General features: G+C 36.1%; 1 protein-coding gene across 2 annotated transcripts in view; it reads left to right on the top strand.

Moving 5' to 3' along the window:
• The first annotated feature begins 23 nt into the window (after positions 1-23).
• Positions 24-14,323, top strand: part of LOC123548423 (tetratricopeptide repeat protein 28-like) — a 44,939-nt gene continuing 30,639 nt past the window's right edge. The window contains exons 1-3 of one of the 2 annotated variants that reach the window (XM_053524771.1): positions 24-114; positions 10,328-10,478; positions 11,189-11,398. In XM_053524771.1, coding sequence (XP_053380746.1) covers positions 10,374-10,478; positions 11,189-11,398 — 315 coding nt within the window. In that variant the 5' untranslated portion in view covers positions 24-114; positions 10,328-10,373. The remainder of the gene's footprint in view (positions 115-10,327; positions 10,479-11,188; positions 11,399-14,323) is intronic. The other variant, XM_045335680.2, reaches the window with a different exon arrangement.

Below are 14,323 nucleotides of genomic sequence, written 5' to 3'. Positions count from 1 at the left end.
CACCACTAAGTAATTTTCGTTCCCTATTTTCGTACCCATAATTTTGAAGTAAGTACAACAAAAATGTTTGATTGGATACAAAATGGCGCTGAAAGTTATGGAAGTTGTTAATTGGTACGTTTTAGGAAGATTAAACAGTTTCAGCACGTTAATTCCAATTACATATTCTCATATGAAATTAGGCGCTGCCTATCTGACGGGAAAACCTAGTGATAGTGATACGGATTCTTTCTTTTTTTTCTGCATTAAATTGTTCTTTCTGAATTTTTTTTTTTGTTTGGCTTTCAGTTTTGACAGTACGCCTGATGGTTTTGCTATTGTTATAAAAATAAGAAGGGGAAATGTTTTAAAAAGTTTTGTTTAAATGAACATGGATCTAATAATTTCTTCAAATGTATCAAGACTAGACAGACAATGGAAAATAGTGTTCATGAGTTAAAGCAGGAAGGTCTAATACGGGGAGTAGAAACTCCGTATAAATCAATACATTTACCTGTATTATGCTGTCGTCCATACCTGTAAATATCGTTAGCGATCGATATTTCGTTTTCGCCACTATCGATTAGCGTGTAATTAGCATATTACCTCATGTTAATCATGGAGCTATAACACTTATTGTTCAAAGGGTTTACCAGTCACGTGTTAAGTGGCGATAATTAGATGATCAGAGATTGATCTAAAGGGATTCTGAAGCAAAAACAGCATGCGACTGCATGTGGTGATATGCTTAATTATTACCAATTAACTCGAGCTCACTTCCCTGAAGAAATATTTTACCACGTAACTTCAAACCTTTATCAAAGGGCCGATTTTGGTTGGATTTGAATAAAAAAAATTGGAAAATAGCAGAAAGCTGACACTTTTCTTAATCTTGTAGAGCCATAATTATAATTATTGTTTATAATGTCAGATTTCTACATACAGAAACAAACATTCTTCTTGAACGTAGGGAATGTTTCAAACGAAATTGTTGTTTAAACTCCAAAAATTAGTTTAATAAATTTAATCTTAAAACTGATGTGTGAAAAATACAATGTATTTAAATTAAAATAACAATTTTTTTTTTAAAAAAAGGCTGACAACGAAGTTACATTTAGTATTCCGAACTTTTAGATAAAACTGCAGAAAATCATCTAGGTTTAACACGCATTTAAATGGTGAAGAACAGAGCAATATCATAAACAAATATTTTCAGGCAACAGTTTACAGTTTTGACTTGCTATTTTCATTAAAATATGTCCTAATTTTTTTGTTCTAAATACTCTGAATCAACAAGGCAAATATCATGTAAAAAACGACATCTTTCTCTCTGGGTAAGACAAGTCTAGATTTAGCCATTTTCACAGGGCGAAAAGTAACATTAATGTAGATATTTTCCATTTAAAAACAGATGCAGGCAATAATTTCATGGCAGAACTTTTGTTTTCAACAAAAAAATCAATAAATGCTTTCCCAGATTTTCACTGAAAGGACGAGTTAAACTGTAAGGCGTAAGTGTTTGAGTAATAGCAGAATAACCTACTGTAACGATTACTGAATGCATAAAGGGAAGTAATTCCATTAATATGCAAATTTGTAAACCTGTGAATTGTCATTGGAGTAAAATGACAGTATATATGCGCATTAGATCACCTTTGGTGATGAGCTAGCTTTTCACCGACGGGATTTGTGTGGCACTGAAACGTTACACTACGGCATACGCTTCGATTGGACGACAGCATAAGATAAGATAAATGCCGGTTTCCAGTCCCCGTATCAGTTGTTCCAGGTTAAAGATAATAGTGATATTTGGGTGCACAGAATCTACTCCCAAAAACGCACCATTAGTTGTACTGATGGTAAAATAGAGAAAAGCGGAAACTTCACATGTCGCTCAACACGACAAAAACGAAACTGTTGCATAAACCCGGACAGATAACGGGGGGTTTTTGACCTGTCACTTTTTTATTTCTGCAAATTGTTATCATTTATTGGTATCAAAATAATGCTTTTGCTGAAAACTTTACATAATTCAAATTAATATCTAGTAAGCAAATTTTAACTCACACGAAGTGAGCCACGGAAAGGGGTATGTAAAATGGGGGCTGTACGAACATTGATAAATTCGAACACTGTCATTTACAAAATTTTCCTCATAGTATTATATATGGTGCAACAGTCATTCAAAAGTGACCCAATATCAGGCCTTTATGTGTTGTCAGTGAGCATGCGTAAAACACACTCGTCCTCAGTAGTTTTGGATAAATATTTTATTATATACAGATAAATGCAAGTCATTTATTTATACATAATATTATATCATATTCCCCAGTGATTTTATATCACATGCGCAAAATCGTTATTTTCAATTTCTGCGCAGGTGATATGATCCATAATTTCATATCACATGCGCAACAGCGTTATTTTGTTTTCTGCGCATGTGATATTATTGTTTCATATCACCCGTTGAGAAATTGATACTTTCGCATTGATTATTTTCTTTTTTAAGCTACGTGCAAAATATTTCGAAAACAATTTTTCATCAAATATTGAATCGAGACTACAACAATAAGTTTGGAAATGATCTAACAAAGAAAATGAGTACTCACACTTATATGTTTCATTTAGAAAGAAGAAAGTTATCGCCGTTTTTCGAATGCTACTGTTTGACGCAATGTTGAAATATTAGAATAAATATAGCTAGATGTCAGCGATATGTAATCGTCTCGACTAAATCTATCAAAAAAAATCTTATTACAGCAAAGTCGCCAAAAATTATGAGTCCTAACAAGTAAAGACTCTTTAATTCTGTCTTCATTATTTGGTTAGTAATTACTTTTTAATGTTAAATAAATTATTATGTTGATTTTCCAGTAACTGCTTTGACCCTTATAAGCTTTCGGTATAATAAAATGAATATTGCATTCCTGAGAGGGTGATATGAAAAATGTTCACCCCTCGAAATATGAATATAGACCTCGGCTGGCGCCTCGGTCAATATTCATATATCTCGCGGTGAACATTTTTCATATCACCTTCTCAGAAATGCAATATTTATATATTATTCAAGTTGAACTAATGGGAAATTTGCATTGGACATTTATGTGAGGTATAATAATACCAATTTTGTTTCTGTTTACAACGAACATGCCTTTGCTATCAATTTGTTTCTCTAATACAAATTTCTGAATCCGGAAATGCACATATTCTTTTCAGTTCATTTGTTACAAACAAATAGTTTCTAAAAACGACAAAACAATCCAAAAAATAAAACACAACAATTTACACATTATGCCTGCGTAACATCCCATTCAATATCATCTTGTTCTGATATTCTTTTGTAGTATAGATACCGGAACTTACATAATCCTGCTATCCTTAACACAGACTATTTTAATTCTTTTAAATGCCATTATTGTCAAATGACACTCTTTTAGGTCAAATTGTGTTCCACTAATACAGCTATGGTAAAACTCGTGTATGTGAGAATGACAAACAACCATTTACTTGTGAAATTTTTATTTCAAATTCATTGTAAAAAGTTCTTGACTAGAAATATTATAATATATACAACCAAACACTCTTGGTCTAAATTCAATTTTAATTTTAACTAACTGCTAACCAGTATCTGGGATTCATTTTTTGAACTTATGATTAAGGTTAAATTTCTTAGCTTGTATAGTGATCGTAGTGGTGCCTCTCAAGTTTATAGCCAAAAATTTTTTTCCAAGTGTAATTTTACTAAAACTGTAGTCAATGAATTGACTTTTAGAAAGTAGCTGCAATGTATGTGAAAGATTGTGGAAGGGAGGGGAGATAAGCAATATCGATATATGCTTTTCCATGCCTTCGAATATTTTGTTCAAAATTTACAGACAGAACATTGGTTAACTATACTTATTATTGATTTGTGTTCCAGTAATTGAAAAAAGTGTGATAAATATAAAGAAAAAAAAATTAAATTGGGCCTAAGCTATAAAAAAAAAAAAAAAATCAAGCACCTTACGAGATTCGAACTCGGACCTCGCGCATGGAAAATATGTGCGCTAACCACTGGACCACAGTGACTTGTGACACAAATGTGTGATAAAATTATGTATATAAATAAATTTTGTTAGGACAGCATGTCTATATTTGTTTTACATTGACATTTTTGAAATTATTGGCTTTTCTACATTCATAGAAATAAATAAACAATGGTTTTGTTATTCAAACAGTGCAGTAATGTAGCTTACATCATAATTCATTTTTGGAAACAAAAAGCGGGCCGCTTGAATCATCCATAAACTCGTTTCATGAAGAAACCCGAATAACACCGATTTCTATTGATACCGCGAATTTTCAACTGGATAGAATAATTTGTAAATAATGCGGCGCCCGATCTTTCATAAGAAATTTTATTTTATCAAATGTCGTCCTGAAAATTATTTACTGCACAAGCACGGCAGCAGGTCGGGTAGAATTATGGGACAACAACAACAACAAAACCGGTGAAGGTATAGAACATATTCCCAAGTTGAACGGTATATAGGTTTACTTTGACATATATACACGTACACATTATCTATAGACGGAAAAACCTTCGGTTTTCCCATATTAGAGGTGGCAATTTTATCGACTTTATAATTGTTACTTTATTATACTTCTCAAAGGATTTCACAAAAAACTGTTTCCACAGGGAATTTCCTTCATGAATAGCCCATTTTATTTAGCTAAAAATAAAAAAAAAATAATTCAGCTCAGAAATGTTTATATCTCTAAAATGAAACGAATCCTGATTTGAAACCGAACCGAAAATCGTGCCAGAAGTCTGTCACGCTATAATTTCCTCAAATGAAATGCCATGGACTCGCCTTTTACTTTAAAATAAGTCTATAATCCATTTTTCTTTTTATCTGACATAAAATAAACCATATAACACAAGTTATACGCACAAGTTTCAAATAGGTACCGCTGTCTGCAATATTTTGACCGCCATTGCAGTTGTGACCTGGTCAGAGTACTCTTCATTTTGAAAACAAATAGGCCGTATAGAATTGTTATTCCTTTAATTTGATCTTAGACACGGGTGGTAAACGCGCAATCCAATTCCCGCCGGGAATACGCTTAAAATGGGTTGCGCAACGTCCCGTGCTGGTGTTGCGCGTAAAAAAAGACGAAATTGAGGTATGTGAAGTTATGATTTTGCTTAGTATGAGGCAAGTATAAATTTTCTCGAAAAAAGCAAAATGCTATTCGACACAGATATGATAATACATCATATGTGTAAAATATCTGGTTTGTAATTTATGATTCGGCTCTATTATCACAAAAACTCTGGCGACACGAAACGTGAAAAAAGTATGAAATCAACAAAAATGGCAGTTTCTGACCTCATATGCCTAATCTGAGGACATTTGATGCTTTTTATGATAACTCAACTGTTATAAAGTAACGAATATCAAACTTATTTGTTTCAAATCCTGCTTACGGGGACATAATTGACAAAATAATCATCGGGAATGGGGTTGCGCACCGGGAATGGAGTTGCTCGTATACATCATAATGTATATAATGTATACGCGCAACTCCATTCCCGGGGCGCAACCCCATTCCCGATTATTTTTTGCCAATCTTTCCCCCAAAAGCAACATTTCATTCAAGTGTATGTAATATTCATGACTGTTTTACACGTGTTTGATCATTCGAAGCGTCACATTTCCAGAAAGAAGGCACAAGAGTTAAAAAATTTGCATTTTTCATGATTCCATGCTTTTTTGACAGCTCGAGCCATCAGAGTTTTCGTGATAACAGAGCTGATTCTTAAATTAATAAGTTGGTATTTCACACATATGATCCGTATTCATTTTTGTGTCGAATAGCATTTTGCTTTTTTTCGAAAGCACTCGTAAATGTGTAATTATTTACAAAAACAAAAACCCACCTACCTCGATTTTGTATATATTGATGCGCAACACCAGCACCGGAAGTCGCGCAACCCATTTTTAGCGTATTCCCAGTGGGAATTGGATTGCGCGTTTACCACCCGTGTTAGAACTGTGGTATCCCTTACAGAAGCAAGCCTCTGTGGCGTACATGCTGCGTATTTGCTGTGTATATGCCGCGAACACAGTAGTACGCCAGAGGAGTACATTTTACATACACCGCATGCCGCGTACATGCCGTGTACTATTTCGACGAGTACACAGCATGTACGCAGGAGGTCACTAGTACACTTCAAGTACGCAGCACAGACTCTGAAAATTTAAGGAGTACACTGCATGTACGCAGGAGGGACTTGTACAAGAAAATAGTACACTGCATGTACACCGCAGATACTTCGAAATTTATAACACTTATATTTAGTTGCATTAAAGTTGTTTCCCCTTGATGCAGTTACGCCATTTTGTTCAGATGTTTACCAAATTACATGCTACAAAAATTGATTTATTTCATTGAAAAGTGGATGAAGAAAAGCATACTAATTTATTTCATAACATCAATCTACATTATTTTGGTAAGGGTAAATACTTATTGATGCATGTCACTTATCTTTTTTCTGTTTTTTTCTGTCCAAATGATCAGCATTTGCATAAGAAAGTTGGTGGGGTAAGGAATTTACATTATCACAGCAGTTTCGCCACAAGAGTACACAGCATGTATGCAGCAGGAGTACACAGCATGTACGCCGCAGGACTCGGGCCAGGAGTACACAGAATGTACGCCGCAGGAGTACACAGCATGTACGCCGCAGGAGTACACAGCATGTACGCCGCAGGAGTACACAGCATGTACGCCGCAGGGGTAGTACACCGCAGGCTCATTTGCATGTGAAAAGTGTATGTGCCGTGTACATGCTGCGTACTATTTCCCGCATACTAAATTCCTCCAGCGTACATCCTGTGTACTATGTAGTCCACAGCATGTACGCAGCAAGTAGTACGTGGCAGAGCTCATTTGCATGTCAAAAGTGTACTACAAACGTACTATCGGTGTATGTGCGGTGTATATCCTGCGTACTATTTAAAGCCTTTGATTTCAGTACACATCATGTATGCATCATATACGCTGTATGTACACAGGAAGAGTACGCAGCAGGCCTTTTCTTCTGTAAGGGATGATTTGCATGAACTTTGTTGAAAATGGTTATATTTATAATTCCATAAAATATATAAGATGTTGATCTTAATTTTCAAAAATAACTATGTGCTGTTAACTTTTGACAGTTTCTCACGAGGGTCAGTGCGCAGATGTGGTTCAACACTGGTTAGGTAACAAATGGCCCGTTACTTAATGGACGCAACCATCACAAAATAAAAACAGCGTCAGTTTAAGTTATGGTAGCCAGAACTACCCATTATGTACTACTAGTCCAAATAATAGGACGTTTTGGGACAGCATGATAACTTTTGACTGTCGCTATAGATGGCAACTATAAAATATTGGATCATAAAATAAACCATCACGATATAAGCCAAACAAGTAAGGCTAACACAGTACATGATCCGGCCCTCTGAGATACTCATCATCATCATCATCTTAAGTAATTGTCTCACTCTACAAGCATGACAAGAGCATACTCGCAATTTGGTTAAAACTTTGTACACATGGGTAGCAGGCAGGACTGACTTTTATCATACAATTAGCAATGCAATGGCAGTGGCAAGGGACCTCTATACTCTGGGTCCGGTTGGCCGATGGTCTAATGGTAACATGCTTGACTGTCAATCCAGAGGTTCGGGGTTCGAATCCCGGTCCAGAAATTTCAGTGATGCTCTTTAGTGTCTCCCACCTAACTAAGAGGCCTGTACTGGTTTTTTCCCAGGAAAGACGGCTTCACTTGTATCGGTGCTATACACCGGACATGTTAAAGAACCAGACTGTCTATTTGCAAAGAGCTAGGCTAAGTTAGCCAGACAGGCCTGTATCAAAAAAGGATTTCTCTCTATCTGTTATGGGGGCCTTATCTCTCTCTGTCCCTCTGGTCAGTCTTCTTCGCTCTGTGTCTGTACTAGTAGAGGATGAACTTCGCGCCCTGTGTGGCTGTGTTTGCTATAATATAATTATAATATAGTATATGCAAAGCGCCTTTGAACTTGTTTATCATAAAAAGGGCGCTATATAAATCTGGTATAATAATAATATAATAATAATAGACATCCCTTATATTGGCTATGTAGAGATCCAATAATCAGTTTGAGTACTATAACTGAGTTTGATGCACAGATATCAGAAATGGTCTTCTGTCATTTTTTAAAATAAACCATCCCAATATAAGCCAAACAAGTAAGGCTAATACAGTACATGATGTGGTTTTGAAACTTTGAACACTTGTTTATCATTTATGATTTCCATCTGTAGGCAAGAGTAAATAACACTGTCAACTATTTTGGCTGAATTATGGCCCTTTTTGGACTGAGAAATTGGTTCAGTTTTCGTACAGGTCAACGTTTTGTCAAAACTATTTGACATGTGGCTTTCGTCATGATCTCCATATGTAGGCAAGAGTATGTAGCTCTGTCAACTATTTTGGCTGAATTATGGCCCTTTTTGGACTTGGAAATTAGTTAAATTTTTCATACCTGTCCATATTTTGCCTAACCTGTTTGTCATATGGCTTTGAAACTTTGATCACTTGTTTACCATCATAGTATACATTGTAGGCAAGACTACATAACTAGGACAAAGACTTTAGCTCAGTTATGGCCCTTTTTTGACATAGAAATTAGTTAAGTTTCAGATACCATACCATATTTTGTCTAAACTGTTTGATATATGGCTTTGAAACTTTGAACACTTGCTTACCATCATGGTCACACATTGCCATACAGTGCAAGACTTATCCAAAACCACAAATACAGGTACATAATGTTTGTCTTATCTGTTTTTCTTCTTTTGCCTGAAAATCTGGTAACATTTTGATTCCATACTTCCATCAATTCTTCCAATAGTCAGTCACGCTGTCAAGAGACAGCTCTTGTTATTTCCTTTTCCCAACCCTTACAGAAGAAAAAGGCCTGCTGCGTACTCTTCCTGTGTACATACAGCGTATATGATGCATACATGATGTGTACTGAAATCAAAGGCTTTAAATAGTACGCAGGATATACACCGCACATACACCGATAGTACGTTTGTAGTACACTTTTGACATGCAAATGAGCTCTGCCACGTACTACTTGCTGCGTACATGCTGTGGACTACATAGTACACAGGATGTACGCTGGAGGAATTTAGTATGCGGGAAATAGTACGCAGCATGTACACGGCACATACACTTTTCACATGCAAATGAGCCTGCGGTGTACTACCCCTGCGGCGTACATGCTGTGTACTCCTGCGGCGTACATGCTGTGTACTCCTGCGGCGTACATGCTGTGTACTCCTGCGGCGTACATTCTGTGTACTCCTGGCCCGAGTCCTGCGGCGTACATGCTGTGTACTCCTGCTGCATACATGCTGTGTACTCTTGTGGCGAAACTGCTGTGATAATGTAAATTCCTTACCCCACCAACTTTCTTATGCAAATGCTGATCATTTGGACAGAAAAAAACAGAAAAAAGATAAGTGACATGCATCAATAAGTATTTACCCTTACCAAAATAATGTAGATTGATGTTATGAAATAAATTAGTATGCTTTTCTTCATCCACTTTTCAATGAAATAAATCAATTTTTGTAGCATGTAATTTGGTAAACATCTGAACAAAATGGCGTAACTGCATCAAGGGGAAACAACTTTAATGCAACTAAATATAAGTGTTATAAATTTCGAAGTATCTGCGGTGTACTTGCAGTGTACTATTTTCTTGTACAAGTCCCTCCTGCGTACATGCAGTGTACTCCTTAAATTTTCAGAGTCTGTGCTGCGTACTTGAAGTGTACTAGTGACCTCCTGCGTACATGCTGTGTACTCGTCGAAATAGTACACGGCATGTACGCGGCATGCGGTGTATGTAAAATGTACTCCTCTGGCGTACTACTGTGTTCGCGGCATATACACAGCAAATACGCAGCATGTACGCCACAGAGGCTTGCTTCTGTAAGGGAAATGTCACCAAAAGGCCTCTTTCATTTTTGCACCCAAAACTGGCTGAAATACTTGTTTTTTTCTACGTCACAGTCATTTATATATTGGTAAATAAAAGGGATAGAAAAAGGTAAAATTTTTAAAACCATGAAAATATTTCACACATGTCATCCATGTTCAAAGTTATAATGTTTATCATATTCATGCATAAATAAATTTCAGTTTTTAGACAACAAAAAAAATATATATTCTTTCTATTATAATCAGAAGGGATCTAATTTTCAATCCAGTGTTTGACTCTGCCTTTCAGAATTTGTTACTTCTGTTGTTTTTTTTCAGAAAGTTCAATAGCAACATTGTCAGAGGTAGAAAAGCGTCGTCAGTCATGGAGAGGGGTGGGGGCTATGGCCAGTCCCTGGCCCATAGTTTTAGTGTGCCGAGTCTTGTAGAAGGCAGCGAACCAATAAGTGAGGCAGAAGAATTTGTTGAGGTATTAATCATGTTCAGTTCAGTTTCATAATTATGTGACAATGGCATTATAGTTCTGTACCACCTCAACAAGGTTTGGTCACGAAGGTGCAGAATGGGTGAAATATTTCAGATTTCTTAGGGTAGTTTGAATTGTGCATTTTAGATGCTCAAATTGTGAATGTAACTAACTGTACTTACTTAATAATTAATAATAGAAAGCAGTGTTTTGAATTAATGTACCATTACGACAAATACTTATTAATTCATATTATTAACCCTTAAACCTTGCTAAATTTCTGTAATGAACTTGTCCAGCTTTCAGTTTGGACAGTACGATTAACTGTTAAAAGGGGTGCATACTAAAATCAGATACTGACTGAATAGCGAAAAGTTCAGGTCCGTGCAGGCTGATCATGATCTGCACTGGTTGCAAAGGTAGAATCAGTTGTGTCCAGCGTGATAAGGGTTAACTACAATTCAATTTCACTGTTACAACTATAAACTCTGTAAATTGACAATATCTACATGACTAAGTACAGCTCAGTGTACTGTTCCAGTTATACAGATTTTCAAGGAAGCTGCTTTTAAAATAAAGTTATTATATGCACAGTTGTTATGGCAAACACGTGAATTACAATTTCAGTGGTCATTGATTGTATAGTATACCACTAGTGCTGAATATTTTCATTGAAAATAAGAGCTTTATAATTTATTTCTCCTTTTTTTTAGATGAAATCTTTGAGAGAAAGAGGGGACAAAGCACTCAAGGTGAAGGATTTTACAGGAGCTATAAAGTTTTATAACGAAGCGTTGGAAATTGACGAGCAGAATCCTGATGTGTTGTTGGCACGTGCCACTGCGTGCATAGAGATGGGGGATTACATCAGTGCACAGAGAGATACAGAATTTCTTATCAGCCAAGATTCTGAAAACCATCTGGTAATCAAAGTTATTGTCACTGTTTTCAGGTTGTTGAATGTGGCATACTTTGCACTAAGCATGCAGGTGACAATGATAACAACAGTCAGTACCTTAACTTGTACATGTACTGCTTATACTGATACAGTAATTTTCAATGAAAACACTGACTGCTGCAGGTTGAAAGGAGATTAGAAAATGCTCGTGTTAACTGGGAATTGCAAGTGATCTAAACATGGAAAATATAAGAACCATATGTATGGCTTGATTGAATCTGTGTGCTCAAGCTATTTATGCCTGGTTGAATGGTGCTTCACTGTGTTAAGAAACACAAAACATGCACTGAGAAGCTTTAGCATTGGGACATTTTTAGCTCGACTATTCGAAGAATAGTCTAGCTATTCTACTCACCCTGGCGTCGGCGTCGGCGTCGGCGTCGGCGTCACACCTTGGTTAAGTTTTTGCATGCAAGTACATACAGCTATCATTTAAAGGCATATAGCTTTGAAACTTATTTATTCTTTTTCTAGGTCAATTACCAACCTCACTGGGTCAAGTTCCATAACTCTAACATGTATTTTGAGCAAATTATGCCCCCTTTTGGACTTAGAAAATTCTGGTTAAAGTTTTACATGCAAGTTACTATCTCCAAAACTAATGCAGATATTGAATTGAAACTTCACATGTGTCTTCGGGGTTATAAAACTAGTTGATAGCACCAAGTCCCATAACTCTGACCTTCATTTTGGCCAAATTATGCCCCCTTTTGGACTTAGAAAATTCTGGTTAAAGTTTTGCGTGCAAGTACATACAGCTATTACTAAAAGACATATAGATTTAAAACTTATTTATTCTTTTTCTAGATCAATTACCTACCTCACTGGGTCAAGTCCCATAACTCTGACATGTATTTTGGCCAAATTATGTCCCCTTTTGGACTTAGAAAATTCTGGTTAAAGTTTTACATGCAAGTTACTATCTCCAAAACTAATGCAGATATTGAATTGAAACTTCACATGTGTCTTCGGGGTTATAAAACTAGTTGATAGCACCAAGTCCCATAACTCTGACCTTTATTTTGGCCAAATTATGCCCTCTTTTTGACTTAGAAAATTCTGGTTAAAGTTTTGCGTGCAAGTACATACAGCTATTACTAAAAGGCATATAGATTTGAAACTATTTTTTCTTTTTCTAGATCAATTACCTATCTCACTGGGTCAAGTCCCATAACTCTGACATGTATTTTGGCCAAATTATGCCCCCTTTTGGACTTAGAAATTCCTGGTTAAAGTTTTACATGCAAGTAACTATCTCCAAAACTACTACAGATATTAAATTGAAACTTCACGTGTGTCTTCGGGGTTATAAAACTAGTTGATAGCACCAAGTCCTATAACTCTGACATGTATTTTGGGCAAATTATGCCCCCTTTTGGACTTAGAAAATCCTGGTTAAAGTTTTGCGTGCAAGTACCTACAGCTATTACCAAAAGGCATATAGCTTTGAAACTTACTTATTCTTTTTCTAGGTCAATTACCAACCTCACTGGGTCAAGTTCCATAACTCTTAACATGTATTTTGAGCAAATTATGCCCCTTTTTGGACTTAGAAAATTCTGGTTAAAGTTTTACATGCAAGTTACTATCCCCAAAACTAATGCAGATATTGAATTGAAACTTAACGTTTCTTCGGAGTTATAAAACTAGTTGATAGCACCAAGTCCCATAACTCTGATATGTATTTTGGTCAAATTATGTCCCCTTTCGAACTTAAAACTCTTTTGATATTTAACATTTTGGGTAATAATTTCCTGCTTCTGTGACAATATTTCGAATAGTCGAGCTTGGCTGTCTTACGGACAGCTCTTGTTTAGGTTAGAAAACAAAAACCCAGATATCACGTGTATGCCATCAATGATATCCATTGTCAGGCTAAACTGAAGCTGGAGTCTATATCTATTTTAGGGGCTTTGTTTGTTTGTTTGGGGTTTAGCGCCGTTTTTCAACAGTATTTCAGTTATGTAATGGCAGGCAGTTAACCTAACCAGTGTTCCTGGATTCTGTTCTCCGCAAGGAACTGCCAACTCCCTATATATGAATCAGAGGTGGAGGATGAATTATTTCAGACACATTGTCTTTTATCAAATCATCACGGAGAACATACAGGTTCCCCCCCCCCCCCCTGGGATCGAACTCATGACCCTGTGATCCATAGGTCAATAAAAATGTTTGATTGGATACAAAATGGCGCTGAAAGTTATGAAAGTTGTTAATTGGTACGTTTTAGGAAGATTAAACAGTTTTAGCATGTTAATTCCCATAACATATTCTATTAGAGGTGGCAATTGTATCGACATTATGATTGTTACTTTATTTTTTAGCTCGACTATTCGAAGAATAGTCTAGCTATTCTACTCACCCTGGCGTCGGCGTCGGCGTCGGCGTCACACCTTGGTTAAGTTTTTGCATGCAAGTACATACAGCTATCATTTAAAGGCATATAGCTTTGAAACTTATTTATTCTTTTTCTAGGTCAATTACCTACCTCTCTGGGTCAAGTCCCATAACTCTGACATGTATTTTGAGCAAATTATGCCCCCTTTTGGACTTAGAAAATTTTGGTTAAAGTTTTACATGCAAGTTACTATCTCCAAAACTAATGCAGATATTGAATTGAAACTTCACATGTGTCTTCGGGGTTATAAAACTAGTTGATAGCACATAGTCCCATAACTCTGACCTTCATTTTGGCCAAATTATGCCCCCTTTTGGACTTAGAAAATTCTGGTTAAAGTTTTGCGTGCAAGTACATACAGCTATTACTAAAAGGCATATAGATTTGAAACTTATTTTTTCTTTTTCTAGATCAATTACCTACCTCACTGGGTCAAGTCCCATAACTCTGACATGTATTTTGAGCAAATTATGCCCCCTTTTGGACTTAGAA

The sequence above is a fragment of the Mercenaria mercenaria genome, chromosome 15 (genome assembly GCF_021730395.1).
Source record: "Mercenaria mercenaria strain notata chromosome 15, MADL_Memer_1, whole genome shotgun sequence".
In the NCBI taxonomy this organism is placed as follows: domain Eukaryota; kingdom Metazoa; phylum Mollusca; class Bivalvia; order Venerida; family Veneridae; genus Mercenaria; species Mercenaria mercenaria.
This window is presented reverse-complemented; position numbering and strand designations above follow the sequence as displayed.